The sequence below is a fragment of the Macaca fascicularis genome, chromosome 20, assembly GCF_037993035.2.
Source record: "Macaca fascicularis isolate 582-1 chromosome 20, T2T-MFA8v1.1".
Taxonomy (NCBI): domain Eukaryota; kingdom Metazoa; phylum Chordata; class Mammalia; order Primates; family Cercopithecidae; genus Macaca; species Macaca fascicularis.
The window spans coordinates 19,192,349-19,207,327 of record NC_088394.1 but is presented as its reverse complement, the minus strand read 5'-3'; the positions used below and the strand labels follow the sequence as shown (position 1 = coordinate 19,207,327).

At 44.0% G+C, this 14,979-nt stretch overlaps 1 protein-coding gene across 6 annotated transcripts in view; it reads right to left on the bottom strand.

Annotated features, from left to right (window-relative positions):
- Positions 1-14,979, bottom strand: part of VPS35L (VPS35 endosomal protein sorting factor like) — a 148,006-nt gene that overhangs the window by 44,296 nt on the left and 88,731 nt on the right. For all 6 annotated transcript variants that reach the window (XR_010583862.2, XR_012429315.1, XR_012429316.1 and 3 more), the window contains 4 exons: positions 14,137-14,200; positions 11,476-11,574; positions 8,599-8,676; positions 6,143-6,257 (listed from right to left, as the gene is read on the bottom strand). Coding sequence is in view for 3 of the 6 variants with exons in the window: in XM_005591372.5 (XP_005591429.2) it covers positions 6,143-6,257; positions 8,599-8,676; positions 11,476-11,574; positions 14,137-14,200 (356 nt within the window). In the remaining 3 variants the exon portion in view is untranslated. The remainder of the gene's footprint in view (positions 1-6,142; positions 6,258-8,598; positions 8,677-11,475; positions 11,575-14,136; positions 14,201-14,979) is intronic.

Genomic DNA, 14,979 nt, shown 5'->3' with positions numbered 1-14,979 from the left:
CACCCACCTCGGCCTCCCAAAGTGCTGGGATTACAGGTGTGAGCCACCAAACCCAGCCCAGCCTGTAGTCTCTTTAAGTGTATTCCTGTTGCCCATACAACGCTTGGCACAGTGGGCCGCATGTAAAAGATGACCAAAAAATACTGACAGGAGGAAACAAACTGCAGGTTATAATTTAACTATTATAAGGGTCCAAGAGATCGTCAGGAGACTTGCGCATGCCCTTTTTCTGTGGGTTCCATGAGCAGCTGCCATCCAACCCAGGCCCTGACACTCCCTAAGGTAGATGGATCATGTGTGGACAGATGTGAACGTGGGCGACAAGCTTGATGTCATCTGCCCTGCTGTGAACTGTTCCAACTAAAATAACCTACTTTGTCTGCATTCATCAAAGAGGCCTCAGGGTTGGAGAAAATAATCAAATCAGACATTCTTCAGAGGATGTTCTGTTAACTAAACTAGTAAATATGAACTTAACCATAAATCACCAAGACCTGGTAAGTGAGTGAAAACCATTTTTCTCCTTCACAAGCCATTCTTGACTCTCCAGGAAGAGGAAATGCAGAATAATTTTTATCTCCCATACCATGACCCTGGCTATTTCCATTAGCCATTACAGTTTGTGGTAGCCAGGGGCTCCACATACAGGTTGAACGTCCCCAATCTGAAATCCAAACTGCTCCAAAATCTCAAACTTTCTGAGTAAACCAGACAGAGAGGACCTCATGGAGCTGATGCGCTTACAGGGGGAAAAGCAGACAGCTACTTACATATTTACTTGTTAAATAACAGTGATAAGTATAAGGAGGAAAAGCACAGGTGAGTGGATAATGTATTGTACAGGATGACCTGACCTAACTTTTTGTTTATCTGCAAAAATGGGAAGGCCAAGGATGGTTTTCCTAAAGACCTGACATATGAACCCAGCTCTGAAGGATGACGATGCAAAAAATAAAAGAAAGTAAGTTTTGAAAGAAGAGGGGAGATCCCTACAGAAGGTGGGAAAAGCATTATTATTAATGATAATAAAAAATCATTCTTGGTTGGGCATGGTGGCTCATGCCTGTAATTCCAGCACTTTGGGAGGCTGAGGCAGGTGGATCACCAGAGGTCAGGAGTTTGAGACCAGCCTGGCCAACATGGTAAAACCCCATCTCTATTAAAAATACAAAAATTAGCCAGGTGTGGTGGTGCATGCCTGTAGTCCCAGCTATTTGGGAGGCTGAGGCAGGATAATCACTTGAACTTGGGAACCAGAGGTTGCAGTGAGCAGAGATCACGCCACTGCACTCCAGGGAGCAAGACTCTGTCTCAAAAAAAAAAAAAAAAAAAAAAAAAATTCTTTTGACCACTATTTCTCTTTAATTGTTCTTTCTATCTTGTTTCAGCTTTGGAGGAACCATAATTCTTTTTAGCGTAATTCATCAGTTTGTCTCAAAACAAAGATCTGGTTTCCTACAGATTCCCCAATGCTTTGCATGTGAAAAATAATCTGGCTTTCAAACTATAAAACCAAACAGCTATCAATGTACTGTATACAGTTAGCTCCTAAAACCCATGGCATACTTTCACCATTTGAGAGACATTTATAAACTAAGATCATATTTCCTGAGCAGCTACTATGTGCTAGTGGGCCAAGTGCTCTAAGGCCATTTTCTCATTTAACACTCAACAGATAGGCACCACTGTCATCATCTCCACTTTACAGATGGGGAAACGGGACAGAAAGCCTGAGTCGTCCAACAGCACCTGGCTTGTAGGTGGCAGAGTTAGGACTGGGACCAATGCAAGCAGAAGACTTGAAAGTCCATACTAATTAGGGCCTCATCCCAACATTCTGCTGCTGGCCAAATACATCATGTAATTCCACATCTCCATGCCTTTGCTCAGGCCATTTACTCTACCAGGAATGCTAATCCTTCCTTCTTCCCTTCCCACATCCTCATAAACACATGTTCTTCTTCCAAGACCCACCTTAAACATACTTCCATTGTGAAATGCCCCCCTTTTCTTTTCTCTTTTTTTTTTTTTGAGACAGAGTCTCACTTTGTCGCCCAGGCTGGAGTGCAGTGGTGACATCCTGGCTCACCGCAACCTCTGTCTCCCGGGTTCCAGTGATTCTCATGCCTCAGCCTCCTGAATAGCTGGAATTACAGGAACGCGCCACCACAACTTCCTAACTTTTAAAATTTTTAATAGAGACGGGGTTTCACCATGTTGGCCAGGCTGGTCTTGAACTCCTGACCTCAGGTGAGCCACCCACCTCAGCCTCCCAAAGTGCTGGGATTACAGGCATGAGCCACCACGCCTGGCCTGTAAAACACCCACCTTTTCTAGATTATAAACTGTAAAGATAAAGAAACAAAGGTAAAAATAAAGGAAAAAAGTGCCTGCTCTTGCTGTGGCCTGGTAATAATTTTCTAGAAAGAGCCATTGACAAACAAGGGCAAGAAGTTACCTAGAGAAGGGACTGAAAGAAAAGAGAAACAGGCATTGCTAGGCCATCTCCAGTTGCGAAGCACCTGATGGACCACATCTCTGGCTTGCAAGTCCTTCATTTCTCCTACATACTCTGGGGTGGTGGGCACAAGCATATGCACCAAACCCCTGCACAATCCATCTATGTGCAGCACTAGTGTGTATAAAGAAACAGAACCAGGCCTCCCCTGCAACAAGCCTTCATCAGCTTCCTGCAACAGCCTGCCTGAGAGTTCAACAGGAGTTTACTTGTCGGAATGGACCCAGCCTTGGGAAAGCCACAGCCTGCTAAAGAAGATACAACCAAGGCCAGATTAAGGGAGGCAAGAAAAAGAACTGGAGGGACGGGGACACTTTATAACCAGCTGCAAGGGGAGGATGTTTAGGGAGGCAAACAAAAGCAGCGCATTTCCATGAGCTTCATTTAATTTATATTTAGCCTTCTCATTCTCAGTAATTGAATGCATTATTTATTTTGGCCAGCAATTGCTGCCTGTGGCTTTCAGGAGAAAAATAATAGGCTTTTAAGGTTTAGCGCCATAGCATTTAGAGACTTGAGTAAAAATCATCGATAAATTATTAAACATGAAGCGGACTCCACATTCCTGCTCTCCTGCAATAGCTGAAAGTGACAGAGGAGGCAGACGAGGAGCCCAGAGTCCTGACACGGAGGGTGCTGTCTTTATCCATGCACAGTGTATGGGGCTGTTCTTACACCAACTGTCCCTCGGTGGGGGCGGAGGATGTTACAGGAAGTACAACAGGGAGAAATTACTCACAGCTCTCCTTCAACACTTCTTGGGAGCACCAAATCTTTGATAAGGGGGATACCTTTATCCAGGTAGAGAATTTTTGTTTTGCTTTCTCAAAAAAAATTACAATGAAGCCCTATATGGGATCTAACCATAAATTTCCCGAGATCCACAACATTCAAATCCATGGTCCTGATTTTATAACAGTGGAAGAAGAAAGATCTAGGCCTCCAAAGCCTCCACCTGCAGTTCTGGTAAGTGTGTCAGAGCTTTGGTATCTGCAGCTCACAATTTGTTCCTATTATTGCAGGTAAAACCAACTCAGGTATGCCTACCTAGGTCCACCATTCCTGAGCTTTTAAAGAAGGAACCCATTTAGAAGCAGATTTAAAATTTCTAATATCCAACAGTCTTCTAATTTTCATCCTGTGCATCACTAGGTTTTTGGTGGTGACTGTTAATTTTTGTTTCTTTTTTTTTCGAGACAGTCTTACTCTGTTGCTCAGGTGGTGCAATCTCGGCTCACTACAACCTCCACCTCCCAGGTTCAAGCGACTGTTGTGCCTCAGCCTCCCGATAACCCATCATTCTTACCAAAGCAAGCAGTAGGAGAAAGTTCCATGTTGACCTACACACAATGAAGACACGTGCCTGTCCTAGGGGGGAGAGGGGGTATCACAGACAATAAGCAAGTAAACAAACAGAGTAAACGAGCATCGGATAGTGGAATGTGCAACGATGATGATGAGGATGATGCTGCAGAGGTGACAGAGTGGGGCGGGGCGGCGACTCTAGCTAGAGTGGCCAGCAGAGGCCTCCATAAGGAGCTGTGGCTTGTTCTCATCATCTGCCTTGTCATTAAAAAAATTACAACTATCTGGGGAAAGATCATTGTAGAAAGAGGGAACAAAGCCACAAAGGCTCTGCACTGGGAGACCACTGAGCATGTTCAAAGAACAAAAGCAGGCCTGTGTGGCTACAGCAAATGGGAGATGAGGATGCAGGCGGTTGAGGATGGAGGTGGGCAGGCACCAGCTCACAGGGGAACTCAAGAGGCAAGTGTTCAGCTGCACTCAGAAGCTACTGAAGTCCCCCAGGAGTTAAAAGCAAAACCAAGCAGAGTTTTAAAGGTTCCTGGGCAGCAACCATGTATGAAGACTTCACTGCTCAGAGTTGCTCCAGTTGAATCAAGACACAGATGGTCCCCAGAACTTCCATGGCAGTGGTTCAAAGAATGGAGGAGTGACCACTCTCCAACTGGCCCAGAATGCCCTACCAAGACAATGGCAACAAGTGGTGGGGCGCCAGCCTTGGCATAATCTGTGCAGTTGTGTTGGGAAAAGAACCACCACTGAACACCTCAGTCCACCTCCTATGGTGCTATGGAAGTGCCCCAGCGTTCCTTTAGGCTTCTCAGTCAATGCAGTGGTGAAGAGGCATGGCCTTGAGCCAGACAGATCAGGGGCTGAGAGCTGGCTCAGTGACTCAGGAGTGGACCGACCCCAAGCAAGTTAGCTGGCCACTCTCTGCCTCAGTTTACTCACCTGGGTAATGAGGAACCAACCACAGCACCGGCCCCATGTGGCTGCTGGGAGGATGAAATGAGATAACATGTGCAAAGGGCTTGCCACATCACAAATGCTTCATAAATGTCATGTAAAGATTTCTTTTACCCTCTGTGTTATGGCCTGCAGGGTGGGTACCGTGCTGCTGACCTGCCTGCATGCCCTTGGTGTACACTGTTGCAGCAGGTAACCAGGGTGTCCTGCAGCAAACACTGGGGCTTTCCACCTGAGTGCCTTCTCTTGGCTCAAGTATGGAGCAGGCCAGAATGCCAGGGGGTTAATATCTCAGAAGCAGCGCTCTGTCAATGACAGATGAGAATAAAGGGAAAATCACCTGTCTTCCTTGCCCTTCAGGTGGAGAACCACTGGCTGTGTCTGACAACACCGCCCCGATAGGAATGAGCTTCGGCTGCCCACAGGAATGACCTGTTCGATGGTGCCTGTTTTTCTGGCTGCCTTTCCTTCCCTGTCTCATCTCACATCACCCTTCTGATAGCACTGAGATCACCTTCTCCCAAATAAACGATCCTGAGCATCCTTGCCTAATGGATGGCTTTGGTGCCTAGTATGGAAAGATCAGTCTTGGGCAGAAATTTTATCTGTAACAGCAAACTGTAGGGTATTTGTTCTACCACAGATTAGATGGTACTTGTGTGTCTCTGGGGTTTCAAACACACAAACATCAACAACAACAAACAAACATGAATCTGCCACTGTGAAGCAGTTCTCATGTCTCACATTCCCCAGGTGTGCCGAGCTCAGGACGTCTGAGCCGCACGACCTGATCTGTTCTAGGCAGATTTAAGAAGGTTCTTACAGGAAGACATCTGTGCTCTATGATCTGACTCTATAAATGCATGTGTCCAATGTGCTTCCTAGCAGAGAAACAAATTTAAAACTCATCACTTATTATTCTTTTTTTTTTCTTTCCCCCTTAAAGGAATCTCTCTTGGTCGAGCGCAGTGGTTCACGTCTGTAACCCCAGCACTTTGGGAGGCTCACTTGAGCCCAGGTGCGAGGCGGGAGGAACATTTGAGCCCAGGAGTTCAAGACAAGCCCAGGCAACAAAGTGAAATTCCATCTCTATAAAAAATAAAAATAAAAACATTAGCTGTGTGTGGTGGTGTGCGCCTGCAGTCCTAGCTACTCGGGAGGACTGCTTGAGCCCAGGAGTTCGAGGTTACAGGGAACTATGATTGCACTACTACACTCCAGCCTGGGTGACAGAGCGAGACTCTGTCTCTAAAAAAAGAAATCTTTGTCTCTCTCCACACACATATGCACACACCTCAGTCAGTTTTCCTAAGCAGCAAGGGACTGCCTGAGATGAGAGAACGATGGACTTACCTTGGGAGAGGCACTGGTTGGCCAAGGCCACCTGACCAGAATGCAGGTAGAGATTGAGACGTGTGAAGATGCCTGCCAGGGAGGGGATGGTGATGAAGCAGTAGGCAACACAGGCCTAGGAGAAGGGAAGAAACATTAACGCTGGCAATGCCACGGTGGCAGAATCATACTCCCGTTTTCATCCCTCATGTATTTCCAAGTAAAGAAACTTACAACAGTGAATCTCCCCATTCTGAGTCCCAATTTTCCCCTCTTGTACAACTCTGCTCTGTCTGATGACCCTCAAGGAGGATGGGGATATGAGGAGAGTGAGTGATAATGCAGGAAAAATAAATCCTCACCCATCATCATGGAAAGTAAATACGTAGCACCTAACATTGATAAACTGAGAAATAGCTGTTTAAACCAATTACTTAAAAATATGGAGGTAATTAGAAGTAGTTGCTAAAGAGTTTGAGGTGGCTGGCTGAGGAAAGACAAGCAACGCGACAAAGGGCAGAGTCAGGATGCTTATTTTTTACCGTAATCTTTTCAATATAATTTCGTGTTTAAAAACACAGACACATATTTATTTATTTATTTATTTATTTATTTATTTATTTTTTACTGATACTTTTTATTTTTTATTATACTTTAAGTTCTAGGGTACATGTGCACAACATGCAGATTTGTTACATATGTATACATGTGCCACATTGGTGTGCTGCCCCCATTAACTCGTCATTTACATTAGGTGTATCTCCTAATGCTATCACTGCCCTCTTCCCCCTCCCCACAATAGGTCCTGGTGTGTGAGGTTCCCCTTCCTGTGTGCAAGTGATCTTATTGTTCAATTCCCACCTATGAGTGAGAACATGCGGTGTTTGGTTTTCTGTTCTTGCGACAGTTTGCTGAGAATGATGGTTTCCAGCTGCATCCATGTACCTACAAAGGACACCAACTCATCCTTTTTTATGGCTTCATAGTATTCCATGGTGTATATGTGCCATATTTTCTTAATCCAATCTGTCACTGATGGACATTTGGGTTGATTCCAAGTCTTTGCTATTGTGAATAGTGCCACAATAAACATACGTGTGCATGTGTCTTTATAGCAGCATGACTTATAATCCTTTGGGTATATACCCAGTAATGGGATGGCTGGGTCAAATGGTATTTCTAGTTCTAGATCCTTGAGGAATCGCCACACTGTCTTCCACAATGGTTGAACTAGTTTACAGTCCCACCAACAGTGTAAAAGTGTTCTTATTTCTTCACATCCTCTCCAGCACCTGTTGTTTCCTTTTTAATGATTGCCATTCTAACTGGTGTGAGATGGTGTCTCATTGTGGTTTTGATTTGCATTTCTCTGATGATGAGTGATGATGAGCATTTTTTCATGAAAAAACACAGACATACATTTCTTTCTTAAAATTTTGAGCAGGGCTGGGTGCAGTGGCTCACACCTGTCATCCCAACACTTTGGGAGGCTGAGGCAGGAGGATCATTTGAGGCCAGGAGTTTAAGACCAGCCTGGGCAACCTAGTGAGACTCCCCATCTCTACAAAAAAACAAAAAAATTATCTAGGCATGGTGGTTATAGTGAGCTATGATGGTACCACTGCACTCCTGCCTGGGTGACAGAGTAAGACCCTGTCTCCAAAAATAAATACATGAATGAATAGATAAATAAATTTTGAGAAGCATCACATCTGATAAAATTTTCAGCTTCAAGAAGCTGAAAATGATTTTTCAAAGTTTAACATCAGGCTGGGTGCGGTGGCTCACACCTGTAATCCCAGCACTTTGGGAGGCCGAGGCGGGCAGATAACTTGAGGACAGGAGTTTGAAACCAGCCCGGCCAACATGGTGAAACCCCCATCTCTACTAAAAATACAAAAATATTAGCCAGGCATGGTGGCATGTGCCTGTAATCCCAGCTACTCGGGAGGCTGAGGTAGGAGAATCACTTGAACTTGGGAGGCGGAGGTTGCAGTGAGCTGAGGTCGCATCACTACACTCCATCCTGGGCAAAAGAGCAAGATTCCGTCTCAAAAAAAACAAAAACAAAGTTGGGCATCATTTTTATCTAGAGGAAAAAAGGTCTTTCAGTTATAAGAACAATATTATTATATATATTTTTATATTAGAAACTTTTATATTTTATAAAATATGTGTTATATTAGTATATGAGAAAATGAAAGCTAATTCAGCTGGCACATAAAAATGCAGATCCATCGCTCATTCACCTTCCCCACAACACATATTAAAATTCAGACTCATTTAACCATTTCTCTTGAAAACATTAGAAAATAGATCATCCCATAGATACAGGGAAAAATTAATCTGAAAAATCAATACTAAACCATTCTTATCATGACATATTCATCTTTTTCTGGGAAGAGTAATTTAGTAACCCGCAAGCTAAACAGCCCACTGGAGTTCGAAGTCTGACAGTCCTTATCTTGAGAACATACCCGGACAAATGCAGCCGTCTTTCTGGAATGATTTCCTTTCATTAGTTTTCTTGTCTCCATTGCCAACCGGTTCACACTCTGAATGTGTTAATAAAACAGAAATGGTAATGAAGTGATGGCTGATTTGGATGAATGTTTTCCATAGAAATTTGAACATTAACTACATACAGGTCAATGAGAACAAGCCTTCTAGGACCAAGACTGGTTAACACCAAACCCTGAAATGCCAAAGGGGTCATCAGGCCTGATCCAATCATGGCTTGAGCAAACAGCTCCAAGAGGGTAGAACAAAAGACAGTGTTTGCTACGTTAGTCATGCCTTTTGATCAGCATTAGAAGTGACCATTTTCTGGCTTAATGAATAGCTGGGACTCACTTGCTCCATTTCCAGAAATCCTACCACACCAAAGTTTAAGAATGTAGAGATCTTAAGAGACACCTCCAAAGCATACCATTTAGATAATCAGACCACACCATTCAGCTATACAATACCAACAATAAGAACAATAATGATAGTAGCCACATCATCACTAATAGTGTTCCAAGTACTATTTAAGAGCTATACATTCATTGGTTCGCTTAAGCTGCATAATCCCAGGGTGGATACTATTACCTTCCCTGTTTTCCAGATAAAGTTTCTAGATTTAGGTCTTAAGTTTAGTTGTGCTAAATAACTTGCTAACCAGCAAATAAATACATATGAAAGTTATTCTCCTTGAATAGACATGAAATAATGAAAGAGCTTTAGGGAACCCTTCCACAGATATAAAAAGTGTGGACCTGTGGTTCCCAAACTGTGCACCATGGCACCCTGGGGTGCTGCAGCAAAGGCAGTAAATTCACAGGGGTGTCACAGTTTTTTAGGGTAACACAGCAATATTTGTTTGTTGCCACTTTGCTTTTTTTTTTTTTTTGAGACGGAGTCTTGCTCTGTCGCCCAGGCTGGAGTGCAGTGGCCGGATCTCAGCTCACTGCAAGCTCCGCCTTTCGGGTTCACACCATTCTCCTGCCTCAGCCTCCCGAGTAGCTGGGACTACAGGCGCCCGCCACCTCGCCCGGCTAGTTTTTTGTATTTTTTAGTAGAGACGGGGTTTCACCAGGTTAGACAGGATGGTCTCGATCTCCTGACCTTGTGATCCGCCCGTCTCAGCCTCCCAAAGTGCTGGGATTACAGGCTTGAGCCACCGCGCCCAGCCTGTTTGTTGCCACTTTGCAAAGCACTGGTGCAAGGCTGATTTGATGATGGATTGCTTTATATCCCTTATAGCCATATCATATATTCGTAAAACTTGTTTTTTGTGGCTACTGTGATCAAAAGCAAGTTTAATTGCTATGCAAAAATAAATGTAAAAAAAGTGAATGTAAAACAAGAAATAAGAATAGCATCACCAATCTAATTCCAAATTTTATAAAGCTGTGATATGCCTCATAAGTACACACCCATCATTACTAATTATGGCTAAGAAAAAAATAGGCCAGGCTTGGTGGTTCATGTCCTAATCCTAGGACTTTGGGACGCCGAAGCAGGTGGATTACCTTAGGTCAGGAGTTCAAGACCAGCCTGGCCAAGATGGTGAAATCTCATCTCTACTAAAAAATACAAAAAATTAGCCGGCCATGGTGGCAGGCACCTGTAATTACAGCTACTCGGGAGGCTGAGGCAAGAGAATCACTTGAACCCAGGACGTGGAGGTTGCAATGAGCCAAAATCGTGCCATTGCACTCTAGCCTGGGCAACAGAGCAAAAACTCCGTCTCAAAAAAGAAAAGAAAAAAAGGTATTATTTTTCTTTCAATTTATATATATATTTTCTTCAAATGGCTATCAAGTTGTAAGAGCATAAATACTTAAGTTGTCTGAACCTAACTTCTTTTTTTTTTTTTTTTTGAGATGAAGTCTCTCTTTGTTGCCTAGGCTAGAGTATAGAGTGCAGTATCACGATCTCTGCTCACTGCAACCTCCACCTCCCAGATTCAAGTGATTCTTCTGCCCCAGCCTCCCAAGTAGCTGGGACAACAGGTGCCTGCCACCATGCCTGGCTAATTTTGGTATTTTTAGTAGAGACAGGGTTTCACCATATTGGCCAGGCTGGTCTCAAACTCCTGACCTCAAGTGATCTGCCAGCCTCAGACTCCCAAAGTGCTAGGATTACAGGTGTGAGCCATCACATCCAGCCTAAACCTAACTTCTTAATAAACAGGGCTGTTATTAATTCTTTTGGTCTGAGAGCACCATAAAAAGTTACTGAGAGATGCCACGATCCAAGAAAGTTGGGAACCTCTTGTTAGGTAAGAAAGGGCTCCTTCTGGTTAGATTTCTGTAAATCACTTAACTCTGTTGCTGGCATGCAGAAATGAGAAAATGCAAATCTCACAGAAAAACAGATCAATAAAACCAAATAAGTTTATTAACCTTTGAGAAAGCACCTTTCACACCATAGAGAACAGTAACAAAACAGGACCAGAAGAATCCCATATTAAGGCTGGGTACAGTGGTTCATGCCTATAATCCCAGCATTTTGGGAGGCCAAGGCAGGAGGATTGCTGGATGTGAGGAATTTGAGACCAGCCTGGGCAACACAGTGAGACCTCATCTCTCAAAAAACAGAAAAACAAAAAACAAAAAAACCAATATTTAAAATAGCCGGGCATGGTGGCTTGAGCTGGTAGTCCCAGCTACTTAGGAGGCTGAGACAGGAGGATTGCTTGAGCCCAGGAGTTCAAGGCTACAGTGAGCTATGATTGTGCCACTGCACTCTAGCCTGGGCGACAGAGTGAGACCCTGTCTCTAATAAAATAAAATAAAAATAAATGATTGGGATGTAGATGATCAATAAATATGTATTGAGAGAAGAAAGTAATGAATGAAGATACTTACATGAATCAGCTGCACAAGAACAGGCTCCAGATTGCAAAACATTGACCTGGACTCAACATAAAAACTCAGCTGTTGTTCAAAATCACGGCCAAAGGAAACCTAGAATCAAGGAGAAAGATGCTGAAGGGGACAGTGGTATTTTTAGAGGGAACACAAGCACATGGTATGACTGAAATATTATTATTGCCACCTCATCTTTATGACATGGGCACTGGACTAGAACAGAAGAAGTCAGGGGGTATAAAGCAGAAGCTCAGAGTGTAAATAGAATTTCCCAGGCTCCGAAGGAAACCACTGGAAAGGGAATAATGGGATATTGTTTGTCAGCTGTGGCCTTTTCACAGAACATAAATGTGGTTATTGGGGGCCATTTGTCAGAAGGTTTGCCATCATAACGGTCACACCTTTCTGCTTCCTGATGAAGAGCCAACCTCGGCAGCTCACTGGTGGCTACAGAAGCCATAGATGGAAGTTTCTCCACCATTAAACCATCACCTCGTCTCCTATTTCTTCAAATTTATGAACAGCTGGTTAGTAAGAAAAACTTTACTGTACATCAATCATTTTTGTCCAGATGAGGTTTAATATCGTCATTTCCATTACAGCTATCATGTTTCATATCTGATTTCCTTATATTCTTTTCCATAATAACTCGGCAACTTTCAGACAATGCCGTAAAAAGATAAATACCACATGATGAGTACAAAAAGCAAGGACAACGGAGAGTGACCTGGGAAAATCCATAGGTCGGTTTTCTAACACAGGAATTGAAAGGCTAATCCTGAATTTTCATCAAAATTGATATTTCACCCACAGAGTCAGGTGGACCAATCAACCCGCATTATTGAACAAGTCAGAATTTCAAGGTTATTTTCAAAGTGATCTCGTCATTTTCGTCTCTGTCAGCTTTGGTCCTGACTTTTCTACTAAAATAGAAGATATTGGCAGCAGTTGGTGTTTTGGCACCCAGAATGAAGGCGAAGACTGTTCAGGCTGGGATAGTATAATGGTGGGATGTTCCCAAAGGAGGCTGCAGGAATCCCTCCACCTCTGCTTGCCCTTCTGCAATGTCTCTGTGGACTACCCGCATCAAAACGCAGAGGCTCTTCCCCTCCAGACTGGCCCTGTGACTTGCTTTGACCCACAGATTGCAGTAGAATGTGGCCAGGGTTTACTGTGTGATTTCTTTCTTTTTTTTTTTTTTTTTATTTCCGAGACGGAATTTTGCTCTTGTTGCCCAGGCTGGAGTGTGCAGTGGCATGGTCTTGGCTCGCCGCAACCTCTGCCTCCCGGGTTCAAGCGATTCTCCTGCCTCAGTCTCCCGAGTAGCTGGGATTACAGGCATGTACCACCACACCCGGCTAATTTTGTATTTTTAGCAGAGACAGGGTCTCACCATGTTGGTCAGGCTGGTCTTGACCTCCTGACCACAGGTGATCCACCTGCCTCAGTCTCCCAAAGTGCTGGGATTACAGGAATGAGCCACCGCGCCCGTCCTCACTGTGTGATTTCTAAGACTTGGCCTTAAAATGCCTTGCTGCTTCTGTCTGTGCCTTCATAGAAGGCAACACCAAGCAAGAAAGCTCAGTTGAAACCACTGACTGAGAACAGTGGAGAGAAAGAGAGGACATGGAAGAAAACCAAGATGGCCGCAGCCCATATCCAGCACCAAAGCCCTGGAGAAGGGAACATGGCCACTGTGGCTCCTCCAGCCGAATCGTGCCACACCAGTGCCACACCACACTGCCTGCAGCAGCCTGGTTACCGAGCTGATCCACGGTTTAAGAAAAAATAAAAAACTGATGCTGGGTGCAGTGGCTCAGGCCTATAATCCCCGCACTTTAGGAGGCCGAGGCTGGAGGATTGTTTGAAGCCAGGAGTTGGAAACCAGCCTGGGCAACATACCAAGACCCTCGTCTCGAACCCACCCCCCCCCAAAAAAAAAAAAAAAAAAAAAAAAAAAAGCCCTGTTATTTAAAACCACCAAGTTTTGGGATGAGCTGTTACTCAGCAGTAGATAAGTAAAACAGATGGGGAGTGGCTATCTGGCGTTTTGCCTGCCCGGCATAGTTTCCATCGCCATCGGATGATTTGCATCAGCTGCTTCAGGGCACACCTTCTTTCCACTCTCGGCCCTCTTGACTCAGGTCACCCAGGTGTGCCTGGGGCCACGACCCGTGTTAATCCAAAGAGACTCAATCCCAGGACTTCGTTGGAGCCCCGCCTGCCGGGCTGCAGAGCTGGGGGACTGGAAACCTGGAACTGTGGTGGAGCAAGCCCAGCTGAGCCGGGGGCCAACGGGGCAGAGTCCGGGGCTAAAGACAGACAGGGAAGGCAGGTCCTGATGACATCCGGGAGACCCTGAGCCCGGCTGCTGCTTTGGAGAGTTCCAGCCCACTGGACTTTTTGTCCCATGAGCCAAGAAATCCCTCCTCCCATCACCCACCACGCCCCCCCACCTTTTTCCTCCTAAACCAGTTTGTCTTGGCTCTCTTTGCCCCCAGGGGAGTCCTGGCTAATGTAAGATGTTTTCTAATTTCATCTTATCTCACTAAGAATGAAAAGCACCAGAGAACATAATGTTAACTGCTTTCGCCAGAATAAGGATAAACAATTACATCACACTTCCAAGTGCACTGAAACTTCTTCCCTAAGACTTACCATTTTTATAAATCCATTAATCAAATATGACAGCATCCTTTTTTCATCCTCAAGAGTGAGTGCACTAAAATCAATAATTGTACATAATTAACACGGAGGTAACAGATGAAAGTTTCTAAAGAAAAAAATACACAAGGGGTAAGTAATTTAACGGGTAAGAACATTTTGCATTTTCTAGATATAAAAAACTCCGTTTATTTTTCCTTTGATAAAAATACATAATCACAATTAACATAATTTAAATATGTTTCTCATCTCCCTCAAAGATGCTGTTCTCAAGATATATTTATTAACAAGAAAAGAAAAGGTAACTTTCACTTATTTGGAACTTGGGCAGCAAGGTCTAATGTCAAATTCTGTACTTCAGGGAAATTTCACTGAACGTTTTATTTAAAAAATAAATGGAATTTATGTTGAATTTCCACCAGCAGGGTGTGCTGGTTCACACCTGTAATCCCAGCACTTAGGAAGGCAGAGGTAGCAGGTTCGTTTGAGCCTAGGAGTTGGAGAGTTGGAGACCAGCCTGGGCAACATGACGAGACCCCATTCTCCCCAAAAAGGAAACATAAATATTTCCAATGTACAGCAAAGTTGAAAGAATTTTCCAGTAAATACGCATACCACCCACCACCGAAATCCTGCCATCACCGTTTTATTTTACACATAATTATCCACTCCCCTCTCCATCCATCAATCCGTCTTATTTTTTTGATACATTGTAAAGTAAATCTCAGGTCTCAGTTGCTTCTATTTAATAGAAAATTTAACACGAATATGAGGAAGAAAAAGTCAAATCGTTATAGTTTTGATTACACTTGTGAAGGCCTACCAATAGTTCCCCAA